At 42.2% G+C, this 15754-nt stretch overlaps 1 protein-coding gene across 1 annotated transcript in view; it reads right to left on the reverse strand.

Moving 5' to 3' along the window:
• The window catches only part of LOC134910902 (probable cation-transporting ATPase 13A4), a 104434-nt gene that overhangs the window by 25310 nt on the left and 63370 nt on the right, over positions 1-15754 (reverse strand). Inside the window, exon 22 of the mRNA XM_063919290.1 lies at positions 3797-3839. Coding sequence (XP_063775360.1) covers positions 3797-3839 — 43 coding nt within the window. The remainder of the gene's footprint in view (positions 1-3796; positions 3840-15754) is intronic.

Genomic DNA, 15754 nt, shown 5'->3' on the forward strand with positions numbered 1-15754 from the left:
ACATTAGAGAGACATATTATTAGCACAATGACCCAGTGTGATCAAGCCAATGTGCGTTTTGCTATGTCAGCTTTATAAAGGCAAGTCAGGATGCTCTCCAGCAATTACCGGCAGTATACAAACCCTGGCTGGAGAGCGGCCCGGCTTGTCTTGATAAAGCTCACATAGTGAAACGCATATTGGCATGGTCACACTGGGTCACTGTGCTAATACTATGTCTCTGTAATGTCTATAGTAATATAGGGTGTGGTTTGGAAGGTCAACAACAGTAACTAGGTCAACAGTGTCTAGGTCGACCACTATTGGTCTACAGTAACTAGGTCGATAGGGTCTCTAGGTCGACAGGGTCTCTAGGTCAACGTGGTCTAGGTCGACAGGTCAAAAGGTTGACATTAGTTTTTTATGTTTTTTTTGGTGTCGTTACAGCGACCGGGAACCCGAATTAGTGCACCATGTCCCCTCACATAGCTCGCTTCGCTCACTGTGCTTCGGGCAAGGCACAGGTTACTATTCCCAATCGTAGTCCATGTGGATCATTAAGTATGAAAAAGTTCAAAAAAATAAAAAATTGTGAAAAACTCGTGTCGACCTTTTGACCTGTCGACCTAGAACATGTTGACCTAGAGACCCTGTCGACCTAGATACCCTGTCAACCTAGTTACTGTCGACCAATAGCAGTCAACTTAGTAACTGTCGACCTAGAGACCGGATCCCAGTAATATAACATTTTAAATAGCCACTGCAGGGTTTGTTATATCAATACTATTAAAGCTAACAGTGAAGCTGTGTCATGGAACACTGAACCAACTGCACAGTATCAGAAATCCTTTCCTGAGAGTCAGCCTTAGCCAGGGGTTTCTGAAGCGTGGTCCAGGCCACCTAACATGTGCCTAACTGTCACATTTTAAAGATCCACTACAGTTGATTTGGAAAACATGATTGTTTGGCGTGCTGATTATAGACTTTATGAACCACTGACCTAAGCAAAGGAAATAATGTAGCAACATTAGCTACTTAAAATATATACTTTTGTTTAATGAATTGAAAATACTGTGGTACACACTTAAGGCCCATACACACTGGGCGATTTTGAGCTGAAAGCAGCTCACTTTTGGTGTGTTGAGCTGCTTTCAGCTCAAAACCGCCCAGTGTGTATTCCCCGGCAATGAGCGTTGAGTGCTGATGCGCGCTCCCGCTTCATCGCCGGCAGCCGCCGTTCATCTGCTGGTATTACCAGTAGATGAATGGTGGGGTGAGTGGCTTTCCATAGCGTCCTGCTATGGAAAGCCGCTCACCCCTGCTGACATCGCTGGGCAGGGTGGAAAAGCGCTCAGTGTGTATGCACTGTGCAATTTTCAGCCCAGCGATGTCAGCCATCATCGCTGTGCATACACACCTGTAATAGTGTCATTATATTGCAGATAGAAGAATATTAGCTTCAACTCAGCAGTTAGGAGAATCCAATAAGTGTGTTAGTGTTACTATATATTTTCAATACAAATTAGATAATTATACACACTTTAAGAATTTCTTCTTTATTAAAAACTCAGTGAAGATGATTATTATATATATTTCACTAACTGAAGACAACATAACAACTGAATTAATTACTTACGCAAAACCTGTGTCTATACACAGGACTTCTCAAGTTTACATTTTACAACTCAATGGGGTCGATTCAATTCGGCAACTTAAGAATAGCGCCGGGAATTAGCTCCCGACGCTATTCAATTCAGCTAAAGTTAAGTCGGCGAAAGCCCGTTCTTGCCGACTTAACAGGTAGTTTTGTAGGGAGAACGGGCATTCTCCGACTTAACTACCCGCGGCGATGCTGATTCCCGACAGAATCAGCCTCGCGCCGGCCGCGCGGCAGCACTTTTGTCGGTTTTCTTCTCTCACCCCCCCGGGGATGAGAGAAGAATTCCCGACAATTGCGGGTAACTAGCAGCTAAATTGAATAGCGTCGGGAGCTAATTCCCGGCACTATTCTTAAGTTGCCGAATTGAATCAACCCCTATATCTCTCTACATTATTGATTATAAGTGTTCCAGGGAGAATATAAAACAATTATATGCCTTGGAAGTATTTTAATTGGAGAGTAAAATAACTTCCTGCAATTTTCATTTACGGTAATTAGGCAGTCTATTGGATAAGAAAATTACAATGTATTAAATAAGACAAATAACATGATCCTCCATATTATACAAGGGAACACTTGTGGTTTGGGGAGAAATAAAAATAAGAAAGAGACTAATAAGAATGTATTTTATTTAGAGACCATTTATTTACTCTCTGTGAGAATACTGAATTTGCTACCTACACTACTAACAGACACAACACAGACAGCCTGACTGAGTGCAAACCTAATTTAACTCAGTTTTTTCCTACCTATCTTACTGTCTCGTTATACTGAGATATCAAACCATTTTATATGATATTAATAAATGTTACGTTTCAATAATTTTTCCCTTTGAAGTCAATAACTGAATACATGACATAATACTAATACAATTTTTACAACTGGGCCTACACTGAGTTAATGTTCTTCTAGTGCCCCATGGGGGCTATTCAGAGTTGGTTGCAGATTTTGCTCTTGCATGCTGCATTCGAATAACACCATTGCCTGCGCTGCCTGGCTGCGTAGGCAGGGGCATCGTCCCCATGTTTCCATATGCAGGAAATGTAGGCAACATCATAGGCTGGTGCAGAAAATGGCCATGACACGCCTGCATTTCCCGATCTCCTCCCTCCCAACGCCGCAACGAAGCCCCCGAACGCCTGTTGCTTGTTAATCACCATGCAATCGCATCCCGCATGGTGAAGGGTTGTGCATGCACACTATGGCCGGTGTGCGCGTGCAGTCCCTATGGACATGGCTGCTGTATGCGAATGCAGTGGCTGCATCCATCTCTGAATAAGGCCCTATATACACTCGTCTTTGTGGTTTCTTGTTTATGCAATGAATTTAGCTGTGCTTCTTACTGTATATCACTAATTCCTAACCACAGTTCTCAAGGCACTCTAACAGTCCAGGATTTAGGATAGAAATAATAGGGCACAGGTGACTTTAGTTTGTACTCCTTGTATACTATAAAAAAATCTTATTTTCTTCCCTTCAATAACCTAGTCCCAATCCTGGGATTTTGGTATCATTAAGCACGTGCGCTTTTTTGTGGGGGTTTTAATGCCGGACAGCGCCGAGCACCTACAGAACTCGCTCAGATGCTGCTCAGCTGCTCTGGTTGTGTGGCTGTATGTTGATGTGAAGTCAGAGGTCATTCTGAGCAGCCCTACGCTGGCCCATCCCTTCAGCCACGGAGGAGGACTGCAGTGCCGGCATCTGCCCTGCAGCTCGAGCAGAAAGGAGCTCAAGGGCTCATCATTACTGCTGCTGGGAGTCAGGGCTCAGGCTGAGACTGGAGTGATGGGGCGGGAGTGCACTGGTGGTACTTGTGCTCCCGCTGCTGCTGACATGTGTCTGCTGTTCTTTTTGGAGTGGATTCTCTGGGCTGGAGGAGGCAGTAGGCGATTAAGTCACTGTGGGCCCTGGGCTGGGCTGGTTGGAGGACATGAAGTTATTTTATTCCTTTTGGGGAAAGGGCGGGGGGTCACATAAAATATTAAAAAAACTTTACCAGCTCAATCCCGGGTATCCCAGGAATCCCTGGATTGAGAATTTTTCAATCCTGGATCCCTGGCAACTGGAAAATGGGGCACTGTACATTATAATAATTAAAATTCCATTACTTATGGTCCATCACAGGTAAAAATATACTATAATTTTACATGAACTTACGGCACAATCATTGGCTCCATCTCCGCACATTCCCACGTAGTAGCTGGAAAACATGATTGATTGTTTCATTAACTTAACTTCATTAACTTCATTAACTTAACTTTTTTTATTCATCACCATTTTTGCAATTTGTGACACAACAATAAGTATGTAACAGCAAAACAGGTTATTTCTGAGCAAGCAGAGAAAGTACGAGCATGTTAATAATTTCTTAATTAGCTCATCTTACATTTTATATATATATATATATATATAGTATCTATGAAGCAGCGGCACTCAGCAGACTGATTAGGAAAAAAAAGCCATTTATTCCGGTTCTACGCCGTTTCGGGGGTGTACCCCGTCTTCAGGGACAAAACAGTACAAGTACAAATGCTAACAAGATCAACCTTTTATACCCACCCAAATAAGTACTCATAAATGATTAGTGTGTGATGTAACTCACCTGTCCAGCGCCGCCCATCGCCGCCGCGTCTGGTCGCTGTGTGTATATGACTCACATGGATGACGTCAGCGGTCAGCGCCAGACAAGGAGATCCAATCAAACAGTTAGTGTAGGTGTTACTAAGCAACCACTGTGAATGTAAACATATGAAACAGGTTATTCGTACAATCCCGTGCTGATTAAAACAGAGCTGAACAAAGCTCGCATTAAATGTGCCAATAACCCTTAACTACTGAAAGCTATCTATTTTAAAAACAACTAACATTAAAAACACAGGATAAACGTTCCTAACGGAGAATAGGTTTTAACAAATAAATTTTAACAAATTTTAACATGGATTACGATAGTTAATATATAGCCTATTGCCTAATATAACTGGATATAACTACAGCAATGCCTATACTGGCTATTCACATAAGAGAATACGTTTATCCTCATCAAATTGATATAGTAATACTAATAACGATAATTACTGTACTTTATAGAAATCTCCCTAATGCTGTACCATGGAGCCAGGAATTATGTGCACCATCTAGGCCTATTTCATAAAAAACACTGTAGTCCTAATGTTTCATTCAGGCCTCCAGGAGAAATAGTGTTTAGAGTATGTATCCATCTACTCTCCTTCTGCATCAATAACTTGTTACGATCCCCTCCTCTGTGTAGTGGGGGTACATGATCTATAATTATGGCTCGTATGCTGGCAATGCTATGCTTCGCTGTCAGGCAGTGACGAGCCACCGGTTGTTCACTCAACCCTTTCTCGATAGCCTGTTTAATGGCGCTTCTATGTAGGGCCATTCTTTCACGGAATTGGCGTTGCGTCTTTCCGACGTAAGCCAAGCCGCATGGGCATTTCAACATATATATGACATGTGTCGTGGTACATGTCACCCTATGTAAAATTTTGAACGATTTGCCCGTATGGGGGTGAAAAAAATGTGAACCGGTAAGTAGTGTGTTGCATGTTGAGCACCCTAAACAACGGAAGCATCCACACTTAGGTCTTAAAAAATGGGTTTGTAATTGTTTAGTGAGTGGGTATACATCGAGTTTTACTACTCTATCTCCTATACTAGAACCCCTTTTATAGCTGGGTAATACCCTGGTATCCAGGAGTGCTGGAAGGGTTTTATCTGTATTTACAATGGGCCACAGCTTTTTGACCCTTTGTGTAATCCCAGGAGACGCTGCTGAAAATGTATTGACCTATGGTATTTTCTGTATTTGATTTTTTTCTGCCGGGTCGCTTTTGTGTAATATCGAATCTCGGGAGAGACTCATAACTTTGTTCCTGCTGTATAATAAATCTTGTTTAGGATACCCTCTTTGCTCAAATTTATGGACCATCTGGTCCAATGCTGGTTCTACCGCAGCTGGATCTGAAATAATCCTTTTAGCCCGTAAGAATTGTGATTGCGGTAGTCCCTTACGTAAAGGTAGGGGATGTGCGCTGGTATAGTGCAAAAAGGAATTGCGGTCTGTGGGTTTGAGGTATAAGGATGTATGCAAATGACCTGCCTGTAAAGAAATGTTAACATCAAGGAAATGTATAACACAGGGTGACATCTGATATGTGAATTTCACAGGACTCATGGTGTTATTATGCTCATTAAGTAAGCACTCCAATTGTTCCTGTGGCCCTTGCCAAAAGATAAGCAGGTCGTCTATGTACCTCTTATAGAAGAACATAGATGGTATGTAAGGTGTACCAAAAAGTGTACGTTCAATGGCATACATGTACGCATTAGCGTACGATGGGGCCACTGGGGACCCCATCGCACAGCCAGAGGCTTGTAGGTATATTCGGCCATCAAACGTAAAATAATTACGCGTCAGAACCAAGGTGAGTAACTGCAGGAAAAAGTCTACAGCTGGACCCTGATAATTTGGATTGTCTGTAATCAGATTGCGGACAGCCTCCACACCTGCATCATGTGGGATGCAGGTGTAGAGGCTAGTCACGTCTGCACTACATAACGTTAGGTCTGTCGGTATTGTATCCATGACTTGCAAATAATTCAACAGTGTCGTCGTATCTTTAAGATACGACGGGATCTGTTGAATACATGGGTTCAAAAATGCATCCAAAAAGATGGCTATGGGGTAGTATAGAGAGTTTCTGGCCGAAACTATAGGTCGGCCAGGGGGATTAGTTAATGATTTGTGTACCTTTGGTACTGTATAGAACAGTGGTGTCTGTGGAAACTCAACTGTCAGTGCTTTTCTCTGTTCTACTGTCAACACCCCTGACTCACTAGCCTGTGTCAAAATGCCATCCAATTCCTGTTTAAATTTCACTGTAGGATCAAATGATAAAAGGCTATAGGTGCATTGATCAGACAATTGGCGTTTGCTCTCCAGAATATAGTCAGACAAGTCCTGTATCACTATAGCTCCCCCCTTGTCTGCACTTCGAATGACGATGTCTGTCCTTTTTGAAAGGTCATGAAGTGCTGAATGTTCTTGTTTGTTCAAATTGGAGTAGTATGGTTTAACCCCTTCTTCATGATAAGCCAACTCTGTTAGACGAGAGAAAGTCCTAATGGACGGACTATTAGTTTTAGGGTCAAACTTAGACCTCGGTATTATCTTTTTAAGTTTGTCCGGAACAGAAGACGATGCTATAGAGTTGGCACTAGTTCCAAAGTGCTCTTTCAAGCGTAGAGTCCTATTGAATTTATAGTTCTCCACTTTAGCAGTAAAGGGGTCAGGTTTAACGGTCGGAACAAAAGTAAGTCCTTTGGATAGGACCCTGTTCTCCTCTTCTGTTAGAGGACTAGTTGACAAATTTATGACTAATTCTGTTATTGGCGTGGTGGCCGTCTTGCGTTGTAGCCTTTTGTTCTGCCCCACCCTCCTCATCCTCGTGGGGGCTTCGGTGGGATACCTGATCGGGTGGCCATGCCTAAAGGGTAGGCGGCATTTCCCAATGTAGCACTATTACTGGCTTCTCCCTCACTGGCTGTAGTGCTCGTTCCAGATTGGTCCGAGTAGTTCTGTCGACGACGATATCTCCTGTTGAATTGAGGGCGTTCCTGTGTGGTGCCAGTGTTGTTCAGCCAGGAGTAGACCCTACGTTGTTGGTAATCTTGTTGTACTTTCACTAATTTTTCTTTTTTATATTTAATAAGATCATTCCTATATTGATCCATATGAGCCTGTAGTTTCTCGACCCAGTTTGTGCTGGTATCCTGTGCCAATGTGGCTTTATGTGCGGTCTCAAACATAGATAACTGCTCCTTGATAATTCCAAGTTCCCGTGTTGACTCCTCCACTACCAATAATAGGAGGTCCATGGAACACTTGTTTAAAATAGCTACCCATTTACGACAAAAAGGGATGCTATAACGCCCTATTGTGGGGGTGTTCCGGATCCTGAAACCTCGTGGAATCTGATTATTTCTATAATAGTCAGACAAGCTGATTCCGTGGTAGGTGAAGTCGCACTCACGCTGTTTGAGTTTCTGCCACTGTCGATACAATTCCTCCTTTGATGTAACCTGTGGGTCATCATCTAATTTTCTCTTTATCAATATGGCCTGGGCTTCGGCATCTGAAAAACTGAAGCGTTCTTTGGCATCCGCTTGTGCCAATTCCCAGGCTGACTCCATGTCAGTATTAGCGTCAGTCATGCTTGTAGAAAGTGTTATATCCAACACTTTGCTGACTATTCATCCGTGTACGTCTTCACCATATAATACTGTGTGATCCAAGAGTCCATATATTGGGTATTCAGGTGAATGATATACCAATGTAAAAAGTCCCTTAGGTGCCCTAGCCAGAGGATTCCTCTAGCATCTGTGGCTCAGATGTATGCAGAGAGGTTTTCCCATATGTAAGAACTGGCAGGCTCGGCACTCACTGTTGGGCACTGATTTACTTGCTGCGGTGCCTTCCACGAATGTTTCCATCCATAATAGTATCTATGAAGCAGCGGCACTCAGCAGACTGATTAGGAAAAAAAAGCCATTTATTCCGGTCCTACGCCGTTTCGGGGGTGTACCCCGTCTTCAGGGACAAAACAGTACAAGTACAAATGCTAACAAGATCAACCTTTTATACCCACCCAAATAAGTACTCATAAATGATTAGTGTGTGATGTAACTCACCTGTCACATCACACACTAATCATTTATGAGTACTTATTTGGGTGGGTATAAAAGGTTGATCTTGTTAGCATTTGTACTTGTACTGTTTTGTCCCTGAAGACGGGGTACACCCCCGAAACGGCGTAGGACCGGAATAAATGGCTTTTTTTTCCTAATCAGTCTGCTGAGTGCCGCTGCTTCATAGATACTATTATGGATGGAAACATTCGTGGAAGGCACCGCAGCAAGTAAATCAGTGCCCAACAGTGAGTGCCGAGCCTGCCAGTTCTTACATATGGGAAAACCTCTCTGCATACATCTGAGCCACAGATGCTAGAGGAATCCTCTGGCTAGGGCACCTAAGGGACTTTTTACATTGGTATATCATTCACCTGAATACCCAATATATGGACTCTTGGATCACACAGTATTATATGGTGAAGACGTACACGGATGAATAGTCAGCAAAGTGTTGGATATAACACTTTCTACAAGCATGACTGACGCTAATACTGACATGGAGTCAGCCTGGGAATTGGCACAAGCGGATGCCAAAGAACGCTTCAGTTTTTCAGATGCCGAAGCCCAGGCCATATTGATAAAGAGAAAATTAGATGATGACCCACAGGTTACATCAAAGGAGGAATTGTATCGACAGTGGCTGAAACTCAAACAGCGTGAGTGCGACTTCACCTACCACGGAATCAGCTTGTCTGACTATTATAGAAATAATCAGATTCCACGAGGTTTCAGGATCCGGAACACCCCCACAATAGGGCGTTATAGCATCCCTTTTTGTCGTAAATGGGTAGCTATTTTAAACAAGTGTTCCATGGACCTCCTATTATTGGTAGTGGAGGAGTCAACACGGGAACTTGGAATTATCAAGGAGCAGTTATCTATGTTTGAGACCGCACATAAAGCCACATTGGCACAGGATACCAGCACAAACTGGGTCGAGAAACTACAGGCTCATATGGATCAATATAGGAATGATCTTATTAAATATAAAAAAGAAAAATTAGTGAAAGTACAACAAGATTACCAACAACGTAGGGTCTACTCCTGGCTGAACAACACTGGCACCACACAGGAACGCCCTCAATTCAACAGGAGATATCGTCGTCGACAGAACTACTCGGACCAATCTGGAACGAGCACTACAGCCAGTGAGGGAGAAGCCAGTAATAGTGCTACATTGGGAAATGCCGCCTACCCTTTAGGCATGGCCACCCGATCAGGTATCCCACCGAAGCCCCCACGAGGACGAGGAGGGCGGGGCAGAACAAAAGGCTACAACGCAAGACGGCCACCGCGCCAATAACAGAATTAGTCATAAATTTGTCAACTAGTCCTCTAACAGAAGAGGAGAACAGGGTCCTATCCAAAGGACTTACTTTTGTTCCGACCGTTAAACCTGACCCCTTTACTGCTAAAGTGGAGAACTATAAATTCAATAGGACTCTACGCTTGAAAGAGCACTTTGGAACTAGTGCCAACTCTATAGCATCGTCTTCTGTTCCGGACAAACTTAAAAAGATAATACCGAGGTCTAAGTTTGACCCTAAAACTAATAGTCCGTCCATTAGGACTTTCTCTCGTCTAACAGAGTTGGCTTATCATGAAGAAGGGGTTAAACCATACTACTCCAATTTGAACAAACAAGAACATTCAGCACTTCATGACCTTTCAAAAAGGACAGACATCGTCATTCGAAGTGCAGACAAGGGGGGAGCTATAGTGATACAGGACTTGTCTGACTATATTCTGGAGAGCAAACGCCAATTGTCTGATCAATGCACCTATAGCCTTTTATCATTTGATCCTACAGTGAAATTTAAACAGGAATTGGATGGCATTTTGACACAGGCTAGTGAGTCAGGGGTGTTGACAGTAGAACAGAGAAAAGCACTGACAGTTGAGTTTCCACAGACACCACTGTTCTATACAGTACCAAAGGTACACAAATCATTAACTAATCCCCCTGGCCGACCTATAGTTTCGGCCAGAAACTCTCTATACTACCCCATAGCCATCTTTTTGGATGCATTTTTGAACCCATGTATTCAACAGATCCCGTCGTATCTTAAAGATACGACGACACTGTTGAATTATTTGCAAGTCATGGATACAATACCGACAGACCTAACGTTATGTAGTGCAGACGTGACTAGCCTCTACACCTGCATCCCACATGATGCAGGTGTGGAGGCTGTCCGCAATCTGATTACAGACAATCCAAATTATCAGGGTCCAGCTGTAGACTTTTTCCTGCAGTTACTCACCTTGGTTCTGACGCGTAATTATTTTACGTTTGATGGCCGAATATACCTACAAGCCTCTGGCTGTGCGATGGGGTCCCCAGTGGCCCCATCGTACGCTAATGCGTACATGTATGCCATTGAACGTACACTTTTTGGTACACCTTACATACCATCTATGTTCTTCTATAAGAGGTACATAGACGACCTGCTTATCTTTTGGCAAGGGCCACAGGAACAATTGGAGTGCTTACTTAATGAGCATAATAACACCATGAGTCCTGTGAAATTCACATATCAGATGTTACCCTGTGTTATACATTTCCTTGATGTTAACATTTCTTTACAGGCAGGTCATTTGCATACATCCTTATACCTCAAACCCACAGACCGCAATTCCTTTTTGCACTATACCAGCGCACATCCCCTACCTTTACGTAAGGGACTACCGCAATCACAATTCTTACGGGCTAAAAGGATTATTTCAGATCCAGCTGCGGTAGAACCAGCATTGGACCAGATGGTCCATAAATTTGAGCAAAGAGGGTATCCTAAACAAGATTTATTATACAGCAGGAACAAAGTTATGAGTCTCTCCCGAGATTCGATATTACACAAAAGCGACCCGGCAGAAAAAAATCAAATACAGAAAATACCATGGGTCAATACATTTTCAGCAGCGTCTCCTGGGATTACACAAAGGGTCAAAAAGCTGTGGCCCATTGTAAATACAGATAAAACCCTTCCAGCACTCCTGGATACCAGGGTATTACCCAGCTATAAAAGGGGTTCTAGTATAGGAGATAGAGTAGTAAAACTCGATGTATACCCACTCACTAAACAATTACAAACCCATTTTTTAAGACCTAAGTGTGGATGCTTCCGTTGTTTAGGGTGCTCAACATGCAACACACTACTTACCGGTTCACATTTTTTTCACCCCCATACGGGCAAATCGTTCAAAATTTTACATAGGGTGACATGTACCACGACACATGTCATATATATGTTGAAATGCCCATGCGGTTTGGCTTACGTCGGAAAGACGCAACGCCAATTCCGTGAAAGAATGGCCCTACATAGAAGCGCCATTAAACAGGCTATCGAGAAAGGGTTGAGTGAACAACCGGTGGCTCGTCACTGCCTGACAGCGAAGCATAGCATTGCCAGCATACGAGCCATAATTATAGATCATGTACCCCCACTACACAGAGGAGGGGATCGTAACAAGTTATTGATGCAGAAGGAGAGTAGATGGATACATACTCTAAACACTATTTCTCCTGGAGGCCTGAATGAAACATTAGGACTACAGTGTTTTTTATGAAATAGGCCTAGATGGTGCACATAATTCCTGGCTCCATGGTACAGCATTAGGGAGATTTCTATAAAGTACAGTAATTATCGTTATTAGTATTACTATATCAATTTGATGAGGATAAACGTATTCTCTTATGTGAATAGCCAGTATAGTCATTGCTGTAGTTATATCCAGTTATATTAGGCAATAGGCTATATATTAACTATCGTAATCCATGTTAAAATTTGTTAAAATTTATTTGTTAAAACCTATTCTCCGTTAGGAACGTTTATCCTGTGTTTTTAATGTTAGTTGTTTTTAAAATAGATAGCTTTCAGTAGTTAAGGGTTATTGGCACATTTAATGCGAGCTTTGTTCAGCTCTGTTTTAATCAGCACGGGATTGTACGAATAACCTGTTTCATATGTTTACATTCACAGTGGTTGCTTAGTAACACCTACACTAACTGTTTGATTGGATCTCCTTGTCTGGCGCTGACCGCTGACGTCATCCATGTGAGTCATATACACACAGCGACCAGACGCGGCGGCGACGGGCGGCGCTGGACAGGTGAGTTACATCACACACTAATCATTTATGAGTACTTATTTGGGTGGGTATAAAAGGTTGATCTTGTTAGCATTTGTACTTGTACTGTTTTGTCCCTGAAGACGGGGTACACCCCCGAAACGGCGTAGGACCGGAATAAATGGCTTTTTTTTCCTAATCAGTCTGCTGAGTGCCGCTGCTTCATAGATACTATTATGGATGGAAACATTCGTGGAAGGCACCGCAGCAAGTAAATCAGTGCCCAACAGTGAGTGCCGAGCCTGCCAGTTCTTATATATATATATATATATATATATATATATAATACAGTGTAGCGGATGGAACTTTGGTTTCTTGCTTGATTTAATCTATATGCTGGAGTGCCATCCGCTACACCGTATTCTATATTGCCTTTGGAAGGGCACCCAGACTTGTTGCTCTATCTATATGAGAGTGCCGGACGTCACCCCTGTATATATATATATATATATATATATATATATATATATATATATATTTATCTAGCAAACCTTTGTTATGTTATTGTCCTTTATTTATAAAGGATTAAGGGGCACATGGGCCTAGGGCTTAAAATAATCAAAGAGGTGTGACCTGTGCAATTACATTATTTTGTGAAAACAGACATATAATTGTAATACTTATGATTTATGGCCGAATGTGGGGCTAGTTGAGCAGCTGGTCATCATGCTGGCATGATGATGTGGATATTTTTATGTGGATGTCTGGCTCTGTAGTCCCATATGCTATGATGACTGCAAGATGTGTGATGCAGACAGACGCCTGGGTCCAGCGGGAACCAAACCGTGCACCCTGCACCCATAAATTGAATACTTATCCCTCCAGAGTCCCACATTAGTGGCAGCAGCACTGAACAAATCACCGGGAAAATGGCACGTTGGCTATTTTCCCATTGCTTTGCATATGTGCAGTAGGAAAATCACCTGGAAAATGGCCACTGCGCCATTTTTCCAGAGACCAGTACATGCACACTGGACTCTGGTACAGCACTAGGCTCTCCTAGTGATCCTAGTGCTCAGAGTCCCACTGCGCTGCTAGCTAGAGAGGAGAAGGCCCAGAGAGAGATGTCACATGGGCCTCTCTCCTCTCATAAGATGCCTTCATGTGCCCCACTGTTAATTTGGCCCTGGCTCTGAAACATTACTTAGCACAGTGCATTTAGGGCCTCTAACTCAAACAAACTACATATAATGACTTCAAATAAAAGATACAGATCACCTTACTGTGAGAACAATTCATATATAAGTTATATATATATATATATATATATATATATATATATATATATATATGGTAGCGCAATAACAATTGTGGCTAGTTCTCGGAAAGTGTTTGTGGCTACTGTAAGGTATTATTATTATTATTATTATTATTATTATGATGCATTATTATCTACCAATATTAGAACAGCCATTGGTGATTGGAATTTGTACCAGTGAGATTATATGGTTAAAATGAATGGAGATAGAGGAGTGCAGAGGCCGAAACAGTAACCTTTTTAAAACATTAATTATTGTGAGGACACTATTGTTATATCTCTCTCTTTCTCTCCCCCCCTCCCCCCCCCCCCCCACACACACACACACACACACACACACACTCACACACACTTCCCCTCTTGCACTGGAGGAATGTGTGTGATGAGAGTCTATTTATCTAGCTCTCTACAAAGTGGTACAGGAATTTCAGATAGTAAAGAAAAAAAACATTGATTTTGCACTGCTACACTTAATGGGTCTGCTTAGAGCCCATATATTGTCCATCCTTAGGAGATACCTCTCCAAACTGGAAGTGCACCAAGGACAAATGTGTGCTCTGCAAAACTGAAATTAATCATGAAAAATACAATTTCTTTACATTTAGGAACACTCCTTTCATTGAATTAGGCTTTTAAATTGTCTTAAAAAAACAATAGTGAATTTCCCATTAGACACATGAGGCACATGTCACGGGTATCCAGTTGCTGAAGGCAGCACTCAGATGCTTAATTTATTATTATCAGACTGAAATTTTCCAGTATCTACAAAATAATTTGTAGTAACTAGGACATTTTAGACTGAAAAACTGTTACCAGGTATCAACTTGTGTTATTGCTGTTAGTAAAAGTTAATAAACCAAGCATCTAGGTGCCACCTCATACCCTGCATATGGTGCATATATCATATTGTGAGGTGCAGAGGGAACTGCTTTCGTTGAGATGGCTCATGTGCTGCAGCTGCCACGCTCTTCCTTGTGCAAAGACTATGCTCTGCAGATCAGAGCTCCCTGCAGCTGCGGTAGCGATTGCCATTGTGATCACAGCGCGGTTAATGTTGAGATAGAGAAACAACTGTCTCCATCTCAGAAAAAAATAATTTGGCCCATCAGGGGAGGGGATTTCTGGGTACTCTAAACAACCCCTCCAATGCATGCCCCCCCCACGTGTGCCCCTGCTTATAACCTAGTGTACTGAAAATACTAAAACTGGTTAGAGGGGTGACGGGGCTGCCACTAATGTTGTGTCTAGAAACTGCCTGTTCTCTAAATCTATCACTGCCTAAAATATTAATTATTTGAAAATGATTCATGGCAGAAAATAAATCATAAGAATGAGGGGAAGTTGGTGCCATCTTTAGTTCATGTGGTACTTTTTTGTTTGAAAATGTATATTACTTATAAAGCACCAAGAAAAGTGTTTCTCTGCCAAAATGTTACTGTCTGTAGCAAAAATTTGGAACTGGTCAATACACCACCAAATTCTGAACTTGTCAATACAAGTGTGGGAACCATAAATCTGGAATGTTCCAAAAACAAGATGTCAAAAATGTTTACAATATATGTGCAGAATGAGGGAGATTTGGTCTGCAAGGCGTAATTTATCAAATGTTTGGAAAGGTGTTATTTTGCTAACTGGTTATATGAATTCCAACTAAGGTACAGGAAATACTTCAAAAGCTGAACACATACAGTACAAAGCACATCAGATAATTTTTCTCCACAGTGAATCAAAATATTATATCTCTGGTTTAGTATTACTGTAGCTTCACTGGGTCATGATTATCTTTCTAATTTCCCGGCAGGCCAGAGCAGGCAGATCACCTCTTCCCCTCACAGTCAGCAGACTGTGCCTCATATCAGTCATACAGTCCTAACATCAGGGGTAAGATGGCAGGGCTCGCTCAAACATGGTGAAACATTGAAGTGCATAGTGTGTTCACATTTCTGCAGCTAGATGGCACATAAGCTGCTGAAATTCATCCCCAAGTTCACGAGGTGTACAGTGATAACGTCATC

Source organism: Pseudophryne corroboree, chromosome 4 (assembly GCF_028390025.1).
Source record: "Pseudophryne corroboree isolate aPseCor3 chromosome 4, aPseCor3.hap2, whole genome shotgun sequence".
Lineage (NCBI taxonomy): Eukaryota > Metazoa > Chordata > Amphibia > Anura > Myobatrachidae > Pseudophryne > Pseudophryne corroboree.